Here is a 12,702-nt window from a genome sequence, read left to right as displayed (position 1 = left end):
TTGCATACAATGGAAGCAGTGCATGCAGATAGATTGCATGCTAATTCACTGGGGAAATCCTGAAAACCTGACTGGATTGCTGCCCTCGAGGACCGACGTTGGACAACCCTGTTATACGGTTTAGGGTCAAACATTGCACTTAACTGCATAAGATTTCACAGCCAATGTATAACCAGAGATTTTCCCACTTGCACAATGCCCTGGGTTCAGTTGAAAGTATTCTGCATTTCCAACCGGGTCAGAAAGAGGTGAGTCTGTTTAGGTTAAGGGTCTACTTGTAAAACAGCAACAAGATCTGGGAGCTTTAAAAGTGTGGCACGCTACAGCCTCAGCACCCTGAGGTTGTGGGTTCAAACCCATGCTGCTCCCTGTGACCCTGGGCAAGTCACTTAATCCCCCCATTGCCCCAGATACATTAGATAGAGTTTGAGCCCACCGGGACAGACAGGGAAAAATGCTTGAGTAGCTGAGTAAATTCATGTAAACTGCTCTGAGCTCCGAACGGTATAGAAAATTGAATGGATAAGTAAATATTCTATGGGATTGAGGGGTACAGATAAGAGTAGAGGTAGATTATAGGGATGGGATTAGAGGTAAGTTATAAAATTAATCACGGACCACTGTTCAGGCACTAGGCCTGATGGGCCGCGGCGGGAGCGGACCGCTGAGCAAGATGGACCTCTGGTCTGACTCAGCAGGGGCAACTTCTTATGTTCTTATGTCTTTGAGAATAAGGTGCTAAGTGCATGCTGCATCTCATGGCCATTGAAATGAATTTGCAAAGTCCCACCTGAGAAACTTCCCAGCATGGTCATTGTGTTATCTCCCCCATCAAAGACCTCCAAGGAATCCCAGTTCTGCTCGGTCACAAAGCTGACCACCTGGATCTGAGAAGGCATTACGAACAGAGAAACAGAGAAAATGACACAGATTAAGAACCATACAGCCTAGCGACATCCACATCAACTACCAAATATAAACCAAAGTAACCTTTCCCCCCCCCAAAAGGTTGACTCAAATTTAAACCGATGGTTTATATTCAAGTAATAATAATAATAACAACTTTATTTTTCTATACCGCCATAGTCAGATTGACTTCTAGGCGGTTTACATAGAAAGTAGGCTGGACAATCAGCGAATTACCCAGTGTGAGAGGAAGAAGTTACATGGTAATTAGGGAAGCATAGTGAAGGAATACATGAGAGAAAGAAGTTACATAATACATTGGGGGTGTAAGGGGAAAGTACAGGGCAGAAGCGACTCCTCCTCCCTTCCCTGGTGTCCTGTCTAATGGCTCTACAGCCAAACAGCCACCCAATCCGTCCCCCCTTCCCGGAATGGCCTCCCCTCCCAGCCCCACGGTAGGCCTGCAGTACTGCTTGGTCCAGTGGAACTGGAGCCGTCATCAACCCCTCCCTCCTGGTGACTTTGTGCAACTAGCCCTCCCCCTGCAGGTTTACCTTAGGTCCCCGGTGGTCAAGCAGTGGGGGGAGCAGGAGCGATCCTGCCTGGCAGTCTATGTAGTGAAAAAATGACTGCAAAGCTTTAAGGTAGCCCTGCAGGGAAGGAAGGGGAGGGGTGGGCTAGTTGCACAAAGTCGCCAGGAGGGAGGGGTTGGTGCCCGCTCTGGTTCCCCACTCCACTGGAACACCAGGGCAGTACTGGAGGCCTGCGGTGGGTGCATATCCATCCAGATCCCATACAATGTGAGGTAACTCTTAGGTTCTTAACAGCGCTACTCGTCCTATTTAGAAATAAAGGCTTCTAAGCCTGTATGCTCAGTATTGGGGGCTCTGAATAAATACGCTAATAATATTTCCATGTTACATATGCACATAAATAATTAGAAAACCAGGAAATATGCCCGCTCTGGAAATCTGCATCAGCCCTGTTCTTTAAATAGGCAAGTATCTTATGTGAGGTGGGTGCATTTGCATGGAGTCACCTTTTTTGCATGTAACTTATGTGTTTTCGACATTTAGGTGTCAAACTTCACCCTAGCTCCTCGGTTGGCCTAAGTGTTTAACTACCCGGCTACGCTAATATTCTGTAAAGGAAAGGAAGTGTCTTTTTTTCCATATAGAACAAACTCGGGGAGCTACTTGCCTTTTGCTAGTGGATGCCAGAGGAGAACTTTGCGCTGCCCCGTGTTGCCCGCAGTAGCAGTAAAACTTGGAGTTGTAATCGGGCAGGCACTTTGGAAGACGGACCCCTGACGTCATCGGGTCCGTCCTCCCTGCCCTTGATTTGCCTTAAATTTGAGCCTGCGGCTGCAGGGTGTGCTCGAAGGGGCAGGACTTGCCCCTTGGGAGCCCCTTGGAGTTACGTGGAGCCGGGGAGCAGGAGTTCAGTCCAGGTTGTACAAACTTTAACTTTGATATTATGGGTAAAAGAAAAATCAAGCCTAAGAGCTCAACACCTGCTGTTTCTGGTCCTATGGACAGACATTTGACATTTCCTATAGAAACTTCAGTACAAACTTTACTTGATTTGAATTCTCCCACATCCGGAGCATCGTTGAGTCCCCTCGAAAGGACACCCCCTCTTCATCCAATATCTGGTGGTGGTGGGAATATAACTCCCGCTACTTCTACTTGTTTTTGGTATCATCTACCCAAACAAATAAATTGGCTTTTACTGAAATACCTAAACCACTTGAATTTTCAGGTGTAGTAGAGGAGCAACCACAAGAAGTGGAAAAACAAGATATTACCCTTAAAGATTTGTGGTTAGGTATATCTCGAGTTGAAGGGTTTCTCAGAGAATCAGTGAAACAAACGTTGGACTATTCATATTCTGTGGCTCAAAAGTTTGAGAATGTGGATTCCAATTTAAGTTGTTTGGATAAAAGATTAGGAGTGGTTGAAACTCAAAGTAATACATTGCAAGCTGTCTCAGTATCTGCTGTTAAGGATTCTACGGTGTTACACTCCAAAATGAAAATGTTGGAAAATATGCATAGGGCGAGGAATCTCCGCTTGGTTAATTTCCCAGTGACTCATTTCTTATCTTCAGAAATATTGTTAAGGAAATATTTTAAAGAAATACTGGGATTACCCAATGCGGAAAATTTCCCAATAAATAATTGTTACTATATTCCCCAAAAGAAAATGAAATCCGACCAGAAGGTGGACCACCTGGTAACAGATGAAGTAAATTTGACAGAGTATTTGGAAGATACTCAGGATGTTATCCAGAGTAGGTCCACCATGGTAATAACATGCATGAGTGAGACAGATAAAATGCTGATAATGAAACTTTACTTTAAAAATAGGCTGACTAAATTCTGTGGAGATTTGGTTAGAATTTTTCCTGATGTCTCAAGAGCTACACAATTAAGAAGGAAAGAATTTTTGAAATTAAGAATAAGAGTTTTAGCCCTTGAGGCATCTTTTTACTTAAAATTTCCATGCAAATGTCTTGTTAAGATACAAGACATTGAATATGTTTTTTGGGATCCCATTCAATTACAGCAATTTTTGTTAGCTAATAATAATAATAATAATAATTTTATTTTTTTATATACCGCCATACCCAGCGAGTTCTAGGCGGTTTACATCAATTAGAAAAGGATCTACGTTTTCAAGCAGATTTACAAACAAATAAAACAATTAAGTAACAAGTAAAACCGAAATTGACAGAGGATGGAGGGAGGTTGTTGAAGATGGGGAAGAGAGGAGCTGTAAAGGAGGTTGAGAGAAGGGGGGGGAGAGGTGAAATGTGAGAGGGTGGGGCCGCTAGGGGTCTTGTTTGCTGAAAAGGTAAGTTTTGAGAGATTTTCTGAAGTCGAAGTAGGAGGGGGCCTCGAGTATCATTTGGGCCAGCCATGTGTTGAGCTATGTGTTGAGCTAGAGAACAGAAGTGAGTTTTTTTTTTTCCTTCTTTCTTTTCTTTAATGATTCATTACTGAGAAAATGGTAGGATGTCAGTCCTATATAGTAGGGAATGATTAGGATTCAAATGAATTCAACTCATTTCTTTGTTTTCCTGTATAATATGTGGAAGAAAAGCAGCATGTCTCCCCAAATATTGTGGGCTTGAAAAGGATTGTTTTGTGTCATAAAGTATTTAAAATTTTGTATAAGAAACCTTTTTCTTTTGATATCATCTGATATTGTTAAGTATTAAATTTATAATAATAATAAAAAAAAAAGAACAAACTCTAGTTACATGTCATTTAGGCATCCGAATATAGAAACACCGTTATATTATTGTCCTCTACGGGGGGCAGTCCTTAACTGAGAGCCTCCATTTAGCCGCCTCAAGGACTTGAGGTGAGCGTCTGTTCTGGGACCGCACCTGGGTGCTCAGGGCCAGTGACAAAATTCTAGTGTAACCCGGTATCATTGTTGCCAATCCCGTCGAAAATCCTGAAAGTCACCACTGCATTGGATGAATCCCCTCACAGGGCGTCCATCACACATTATTGCAAGTTGCATCTGGTCACAATTTAAATTAAGATCTTTTTGTCCAGGGGGAGAGTGGTGCAATGGTTAAAGCTACAGCCTCAGCACCCTGGGGTTGTGGGTTAAAGCCCACGCTGCTCCTTGTGACCCTGGGCAAGTCACTTAATCCCCCCTTTGCCCCAGGTACATTAGACAGACAGGGATAAATGCTTGAGTAACATAGTAGATGACAGCAGATAAAGACCTGAATGGTCCATCCAGTCTGCCCAACCTGATTCAATTTAAATTTTTTAAAATTTTTCTTCTTAGCTATTTCTGGGCAAGAATCTAAAGCTCTACCCGGTACTGTGCTTGGGTTCCAACTGCCGAAATCTTTGTTAAGACTTACTCCAGCCCATCTCTACCCTCCCAGCCACTGAAGCCCTCCCCAGCCCATCTTCCACCAAACGGCCATATACAGACACAGACCGTGCATGTCTGCCCAGTACTGGCCTTAGTTCAATATTTAATATTATTTTCTGATTCTAGATCCTCTGTGTTCATCCCACGCTTCTTTGAACTCAGTCACAGTTTTCCTCTCCACCACCTCTCTCGGGAGCGCATTCCAGGCATCCACCACCCTCTCCGTAAAGTAGAGTTTCCTAACATTGCTCTTGAATCTACCACCCCTCAACCTCAAATTGTGTCCTCTGGTTTTACCATTTTCCTTTCTCTGGAAAATATTTTGTTCTACGTTAATACCCTTCAAGTATTTGAACGTCTGAATCATATCTCCCCTGTCTCTCCTTTCCTCTAGGGTATACATATTCAGGGCTTCCAGTCTCTCCTCATACGTCTTCTGGCGCAAGCCTCCTATCATTTTCGTCGCCCTCCTCTGGACCGCCTCAAGTCTTCTTACGTCTTTCGCCAGATACGGTCTCCAAAACTGAACACAATACTCCAAGTGGGGCCTTACCAATGACCTGTACAGGGGCATCAACACCTTCTTCCTTCTACTGACCACACCTCTCTTTATACAGCCCAGCATCCTTCTGGCAGCAGCCACTGCCTTGTCACACTGTTTTTTCGCCTTTAGATCTTCGGACACTATCACCCCAAGGTCCCTCTCCCCGTCCGTGCATATCAGCTTCTCTCCTCCCAACATATACGGTTCCTTCCTATTATTAATCCCCAAATGCATTTCTTTGCATTGAATTTTAGTTGCCAGGCATTAGACCATTCCTCTAACTTTTGCAGATCCTTTTTCATATTTTCCACTCCCTCTTCGGTGTCTACTCTGTTACAAATCTTGGTACCTGAATAAATTCCCATAAACCATTCTGAGCTCCCCTGGGAGAACAGTATAGGAAATGGAATAAATTGAGATCATATTGGAACACAAACACAGATCTGTATGGGAAGTAAGATTTTAATTTTTTATCCTGAGCTGTGAGGAAACTCCTCCAATGCAGTGGTGGCTTTCAGGATTTTCAATGGGATTGTGTACGCATCCAAGAGAAAAATATAACGAAACAAAGGCTTCTAATTATAGCCCAGTTTTGGGGATTAAACTGTCTCATTATCATATTTAAGTACAGAAGTGTGAAATGCTGTGTTCTCCAAAGAGCCTTAAATGTGCTTTTAAATGCTAGCTGGGTAGCATAGAGAGGCAGATCGGATGCCCTTCATGTTCTACACGGATTTAATTGCAAGATTCCAGGCACTTGGGAACAAGCCTGTAATTTGCAGCTTCCAAAACGTTATGTCTTTACACAGGTTTTAAGAACACCCCTCCAACACTTGTCGCTACGTCTGTAAGACTGCCAGGATTAGACAGAATTCTCAGGAGCCATTAAAACGGAATTAACGAAGCCTTCCAGCATTCGGCAGAAAACCTATCATCTCTCTTCTGGGGGAAACAGAAAAGCCACCGACCATTATGCACGGGTTCAACGTTGTTGCAATTACGGAGCAAGAGCAATCAGCCCTAGCACTGCACTGGCCATTGCTTCCCACCCTTAGAGGCGGTGGAAGAAGTGGTGTCAACAGTCCATCCTTTGACCACAGGGAAACTCAAACAGGAGATATCAAGTACCTTGAAACCAACATAGGCTCATTTTTTTTTTTCCTTCGCTGTGTCCTACTAAAATTACGTCAGCACAGTTCTATGTCCCATATCCAGCTTCCAATTAAAGGGACATGTTAGCGTTCACTTTGTCACCGCTCTTCTGCTTAAATGGGTCAGTTCTGAGGCACCAGAGATTAATTGTTTCTCCGACGTCTGTAAGGGTAGATCTAATCTAATCTTCTATTTGTGCGTTGCTCATACCTATACAGGCTCAAGGCGACTGTATAGAGAGGCAAGAGGGGAGAGGATGGGGAGGGAGGGAGAGAGGGGAGGAGGAGATCCAGGGGCCAAAGTACTTTCCTCTAAAGCCGGCAGTGTCTCTGGCATTAGGACATCGTCACTGAGTTCATTACCAATCTCCTTACCTGGATTCCAGCCCCCTCGGGAACGGTGATCCTCCAGACACAGTTCAAGCTGTTTAAATAGGGCTCAGGGAAGCCAGGGGAGAGGATGGTTCCTTTCCGCTCAGTCAGATTACCACCACAGGGCACTGAAACAGTAGAGACAGCCCCGTGTCAAATACAGCCTTATGATACGGCCCTCCCTCCTCTGGGCTGCTCTGCTCAAGGACCTTTGCTTGCTAAGAGCACGTTGAGATTCATTCGCACCCCGCTCTGGAATCGCAGTGTCTGCAGCACTTCTGGGGTACATTCTGTTTCGGAAAATTTGGCTCATGTTTGGATGATTTTGCGAATCAAAATTACACATTTTATTTATGGTTTCGAAAGAGGTTTTGCAACCTTGCTTTAGGGTGTTGTGGGGCTACTAGGGGAAACTCACTGGCACTTAACAATTCCCTAATCCCTTACTTGTAAGCTCTGTTGAGCAGGGACTGTCTCTTAATGTTTAATATACAGCGCTGCTTAGGGTCTAGGAGTGCTATATTCCCTCTAACCACTTATACCAAAACCAGCTAATATGTGTGAGGTCCGGGGGCAGAGTGAACATTTATCTGGTTAGCAGTGGCATAGTAAGGGTAAGGGGTGCCTGGAACAGTGGTGCCCCTTGCCCGCCACGCGCTCGCCCCTTCCCTTTCCCATACCCCCTTTGACGTCAGAGAGAGAGCGCCAAAAAGATACAGGAGAAGGAAAGGGGTGGGCGTGGCACGGAGAGGAAGGGCGGGAAACGATCGGGTGGGAGGGTGCACGAGCAAGCAGGTGAGTGTACCTCTAAATCTTTGGCAGCGCGAGTGGCTTTGGCAGCATGCTCCTCGCACCAGCACTGGATTTCCTTCTGACATCACTTCCTGGTCCCGTGACCCGGAAGTGATTCAGAGGGGAAGCAGGCTGGCGCGAGCCACAAGTTGCTCGTGCTAGTGTGGAGGGGTGGAGGGAGGGATGACACAAATGTGGCGGGGTGCGACAGAGAGGAGCCAGCGCCTCCACCAACTCGGCACCCTGGGCGGTCTGCACCCCCTTATTACGCCACTGAGTGTCCAGGGTTCAGAGTTTGGACTTCCACAAACACTTTCTAAAATACATGTGTAAAATAAAGCTGGAATTTTGTGTATACGGGGGAGGTTCTGTGCGCACGCCTCTTGTGACATCATTTTCAAGAAAATTAGTGCAACATATGTGTACAACTGCTGTACAAGTTAGATAGTCTAAATTCAGAAGCAAAGCCACTGAAAGGCGCGCTCTTTGGTACATGGCGGCCCACTTACCTACACAGGATGGCACTGAGGTGTTCCACTGGGCAAGTGTGCCAGGTACTGTCAGGCATTCAATATTCCGGGACCCCTGAAGGACGTAGCCTGGGTTGCACTCAAACTGAATAATTGCTCCCACTGAAAAGTCCTTTCCTGTTCTCCTGCCGTAACGGGGCTCTGGGACGGAACTGCACTGCGAAGCGCTGGTACGAGGGACCGCTGCACAACGGAACAGAGAAGAGAGAAAAAGCAATCTGAAGGTGAGGCTCCCTGTCATCTCACCGCAAAGTACATAATGATACAGAGCACACTTCTGAAAGTGGCTTGACTGAAAATTGCTAACTTCTAAGGGGGGGAGGGAGGGATAAATTATCAACATAGGCTACAGTTAACACATGTTTTAGTGTTACCCCCAGTTATTAGTAACTAGGTTTAGGCCTCACCGCAGAAAACATGATCTGTGCTAAAATAACACATCTTAACTGTAGCCCACGTTGATAACTTCCCCTTTCAGTCTCTGGTAACCAGAACTGAGATTGTGATGTCATAATGCCTCATTCCACCAATAAGAGCCAATCTCATCAGTGATGTCACAATGGCATGATTGTCCTGGACTTGGATCACTTCTGAGATTGTGATGTCATAACACCTCATTCCACCAAAGCCTAAGAGCCAACCTCAGCGATGTCATAATGGCTTGATTGTCCTGTACTTGGATCACTTTTATGACATACAGAGATGATTTTTCTTTAATTAAGGGGACCGTTCAGGTCTTTATCTGCTGTCATTTGCTAGGTTACTATTGCTAGGTTTAACTAAACGTCGGTAGAGGCTTTTACTATAAGTGTCGGAGCATTTACCTTGCCGGTCCACAGTAGAAACTTCTACCGCCATTTAGTAAAAGGGGCCCTATGTTACTAACCTCTCATATGGTGTTTTCCAAAAGGACACTGCCCGGATACACATTTTCAAACTGCGGGTGTACTTTGAGCGGTAACCTCCCCCCTCCCCCCACACCACCATAACCACCACTCCCTGAATCTATGTACTGATTTTAAAGGAGAAACTCAAAAATCATGAGAGAACAAGGGAGAAAGGAGGAAAACAAAGAGATAATAAGCCTAGAATGTGCAAAGCCATCACGCATGCCCCTCGGAGGGAGCTTGGTCAGGGATTTTCTAGGCATCCTCACCAACAAATCACTTTCGCTTCATTTTCAGACCTTTTGGGTCTCTTTCCAAGTTTGAGGGCCTTTTTGGAAAGTTTTTTTCAGGCATTTCTTTAATAACACCTTTATTGTGCATTAGAACTTTTTAACACAGGCAAATCAAGAGAACATCTATTAATTCATCGGGACGTGATGGCTTGAAACAAAAAGGAAAGAGGAAGGAACTCCTTCCATCCTCCCTCACCAAAAATGTATTTTTTCTGTGCAGTCATCAGTGTGTTTTACTAATAATATTACCCCTCATTCTCTTTCACTGAATACATACACGTTCACTGCACAGATCTTGACATGAGGGGAGGACTGGCTTTGCGATTAGAGCTGCTGCCTCAACGCCCTGAGGTTGTGAGTTTGATCCAAGTCTGCTCCCTGTGACTCTGGCCAAGCCACTTATCCCTCCGGTCATGAGACCAAGAGTTCCTTGAACTGCTTTGGGTGAATCTTTTCATAGAAAGGCAAATGGATGAGAGGCTGATACACCCAGTGGCCTAGCAAGGGGGGGGGGGGGTAAGGGGCCAAGTCAGTGGAGGCACTGGCATCTCTCTGCCCTGCCCTGCCACATCATGCCACCCTTGCGCCATCCCTCCCCCCCACCTCGTACCTCCATATTATCTTTGCTAGCATGAGAAACTTCTGCCTGTTGCTCGCGCCAGTCTGGCTCTCCTCTGAATCAGGAAGTGACATCAGAGGGAATCCAGCACTAGGGCGAGGAGAATGCTTGCAGAAGCCACTTCAAGTTTATCAAAAATCTGATTAATCGCTTAACTGGTGAAGACTAAGAGGTACCGGGGGGAGGGGAGAGTGAAAGTGTGGAATGAGGGGGCATGGAAGGAATGAGGGCGCGGGGGGGGGGGGTGTCACCACCTCTTACTATGCCACTATACCCTCTGTGGTATAACCAAAGCAGATTACATTTGTTATTTGCAGGTACTTTTTCTGCCCCGTTTGGGCTCCATTCTTGTACCTGGGACAATAGAAAGTTAGATGATGGACTTGCCCAGGGTCACAAGGGTTTGCAGTGGGAATGAAACCCAATTCCTCAGGTTCTAGGCCCACTGCACGAAGCATTGGGGCTACTCCTCCACTGCCATGAAGTTGCTTCTGAATTTCTGGTCTTCATCTAACCGCCTGTGTAGGAAAGACACAGAGAAAGAGCTTTTTCCCACTGTTGTGGGATCTGCTCGAGGGACCCACTGCAAAGCCAGGAAGCACTAATGATTCCCAAGCAGGCAACCCAGGAGTTGCTTTCGGGAGGGGGGCATCAGGACTTGGAAGGCTTTACCCCAGTCCAATTAGAGTCACAGGCGTGATAGTATCGGAGCAGGACTCTGTGTTCAGGTTGAGGTGGGTGGGCTCAGTCACATTTTGTATCTGGGATTTTATGTCAGAATGTTTTCTGCGGATTGGCAGCAGTGAAAGAGTTAGAAATCATTATTTAAAAGTGACCCAGGGTTGGAAGAGCAGCGAGGGCAGGAGTGAGGTGCACTGGTCAACCTACCTTGATAAACAAAATGAAAACCTTTAGCGGTTGCTTGTCCACTGGCGCTGAATTTGATTAAAACCTGATTGGATGTTGCTAACGGCAATGATTCCCCTTTAGAAAAACAAAATCAACAAAACCATGAATTAGAAAATTAGCAGATGCGATAACAGGATCTCTGAGAAGTACACAGTATCGGATGATCACTAGATTGCAAGAGAGGCAAGACCAAATGATTTGCCAGGCTACGGCATGGCTCTGCCTTGCGGCATTTTCAGTCCCGCTTTTTTTAAATGACAGCCGTTCCGTTCATTTGCCAACACTTTCTCTAGCACTAACTTGGCTTTGTGTATGAAAGCTCCTGAACTGCTCATCACAGAACCCAACGGGTCTGACTTACCAACGAGAATACATGTAAGGATTGAGGAGACAGGTCTGCAGCAAATAAGCTAAAAACAAACAAACCCTTGTTTCTTTCAACTTTTCTACCAACTCTCCAAACGTGCTTCTCAGTAAAGTCATAGAAACATAGAAACAGACGGCAGATAAGGGCCACGGCCCATCTAGTCTGCCCACCCTAATGACCCTCCCCTACCTTTGCCTTGTGAATAGATCCCACGTGTCTATCCCATTTGGCCTTAAAATCAGGCACGCTGCTGGCCTCAATCACCTGCAGTGGAAGACTATTCCAGCGATCAACCACCCTTTCAGTGAAAAAGAATTTCCTGGTGTCACCTCGTAGTTTCCCGCCCCTGATGTCACCTCGTAGTTTCCCGCCCCTGATTTTCCACGGATGCCCTCTTATTGCCGTTGGCTCCTTCTCCTAACCTCAATGCTAGGGACCCATCCCCTTGTGTCTGAGCCCCAGCACACCTCAGAAAGGGTGGAGGGAAACGACAAGAGGCAATGTCGAAGGCGTGAATCTTGTTAATGTACTCCTCCCCTGACGTCTCTTCACCTCCTGACCCAGTGTCCTCTTGTCCTCAATAAATTGGTTAATCTAGATATAATGTACCACCAGCCTCTGTCATGAAATAAACTTGGCTTTTCTTTCCTATAGTTGGAGGTATTGGACAGACTGAAGAGCCCAGGCCGTGATTTAACCAGTCTCTGAAGGTAGTGAGTAAGAGCTTCCCACAAGGGTGGTGCTTTCACATTTTCTCTAATCCACAGCTCAAGGAAGAGGGACCTGAAAAGGTTTCTTCCCTTTACAGGAATTTAACATTTCGATTACAACAGGCGAAATTCTAGGGTACGTATGTCAGACTAAAGTTCAGTAATCAAATGTGCAACTTTTGTCAGGGGGAAAATAGTATTCAAAAGGTGTTCACTGGGAATTTCATCAAGGCTGGAAATGTTCAGGTTTGTCCTTGTGGCAAAATTCTTTTATTGCGTGCATGTATATGACCAAAAAATGTTACTCCAACGTTGCACCATAAGGGGCTAAGGAGAAGCTGCCCCAAAGATCCCTGCTAGATGCCCCTGTGATTGTGTATTGGGAACAGGAAGTTGAATGTCCTGGAACAGGAAGTTCCAGGAGAAGAGCTGGGCGGCATGATAACACTTATTTATTTAATTGGTTCTTCAGCCCAGAACAGGTTACAAATGATTACATTCACAGTACCATATAACAGGTATCAGTAACAATATAAATCCATGATCTCTAACTGTTAAAAGGTAAGTTTTCAGGAAATTAACATCCCGTCCAATGCTCTAACAGTAGAGGAAATCTGATTCCATTTTTTGAAATCTACCTCGCAGGCTGACAGGCACAACGTACCCAAAGGCCTACAGGCAGCTTGTGCAGTTCCAACATGTCTGTCGATGCCCTCAGTA

At 45.4% G+C, this 12,702-nt stretch overlaps 1 protein-coding gene across 1 annotated transcript in view; it reads right to left on the bottom strand.

The window, feature by feature from the left end:
- CSMD2 (CUB and Sushi multiple domains 2) overlaps window positions 1–12,702 on the bottom strand; it is a 536,551-nt gene that overhangs the window by 70,698 nt on the left and 453,151 nt on the right. The window contains exons 32-35 of the mRNA XM_033956853.1: window positions 10,885–10,980; window positions 8,177–8,380; window positions 6,879–7,003; window positions 791–887 (exon numbers count right to left, since the gene is read on the bottom strand). Of these exons, the coding sequence (XP_033812744.1) occupies window positions 791–887; window positions 6,879–7,003; window positions 8,177–8,380; window positions 10,885–10,980 (522 nt within the window). The remainder of the gene's footprint in view (window positions 1–790; window positions 888–6,878; window positions 7,004–8,176; window positions 8,381–10,884; window positions 10,981–12,702) is intronic.

Source organism: Geotrypetes seraphini, chromosome 8, assembly GCF_902459505.1.
Source record: "Geotrypetes seraphini chromosome 8, aGeoSer1.1, whole genome shotgun sequence".
Taxonomy (NCBI): domain Eukaryota; kingdom Metazoa; phylum Chordata; class Amphibia; order Gymnophiona; family Dermophiidae; genus Geotrypetes; species Geotrypetes seraphini.
The sequence above is the reverse complement of the archived record's forward strand: the minus strand, read 5'-3'. Positions and strand labels throughout refer to the sequence as shown.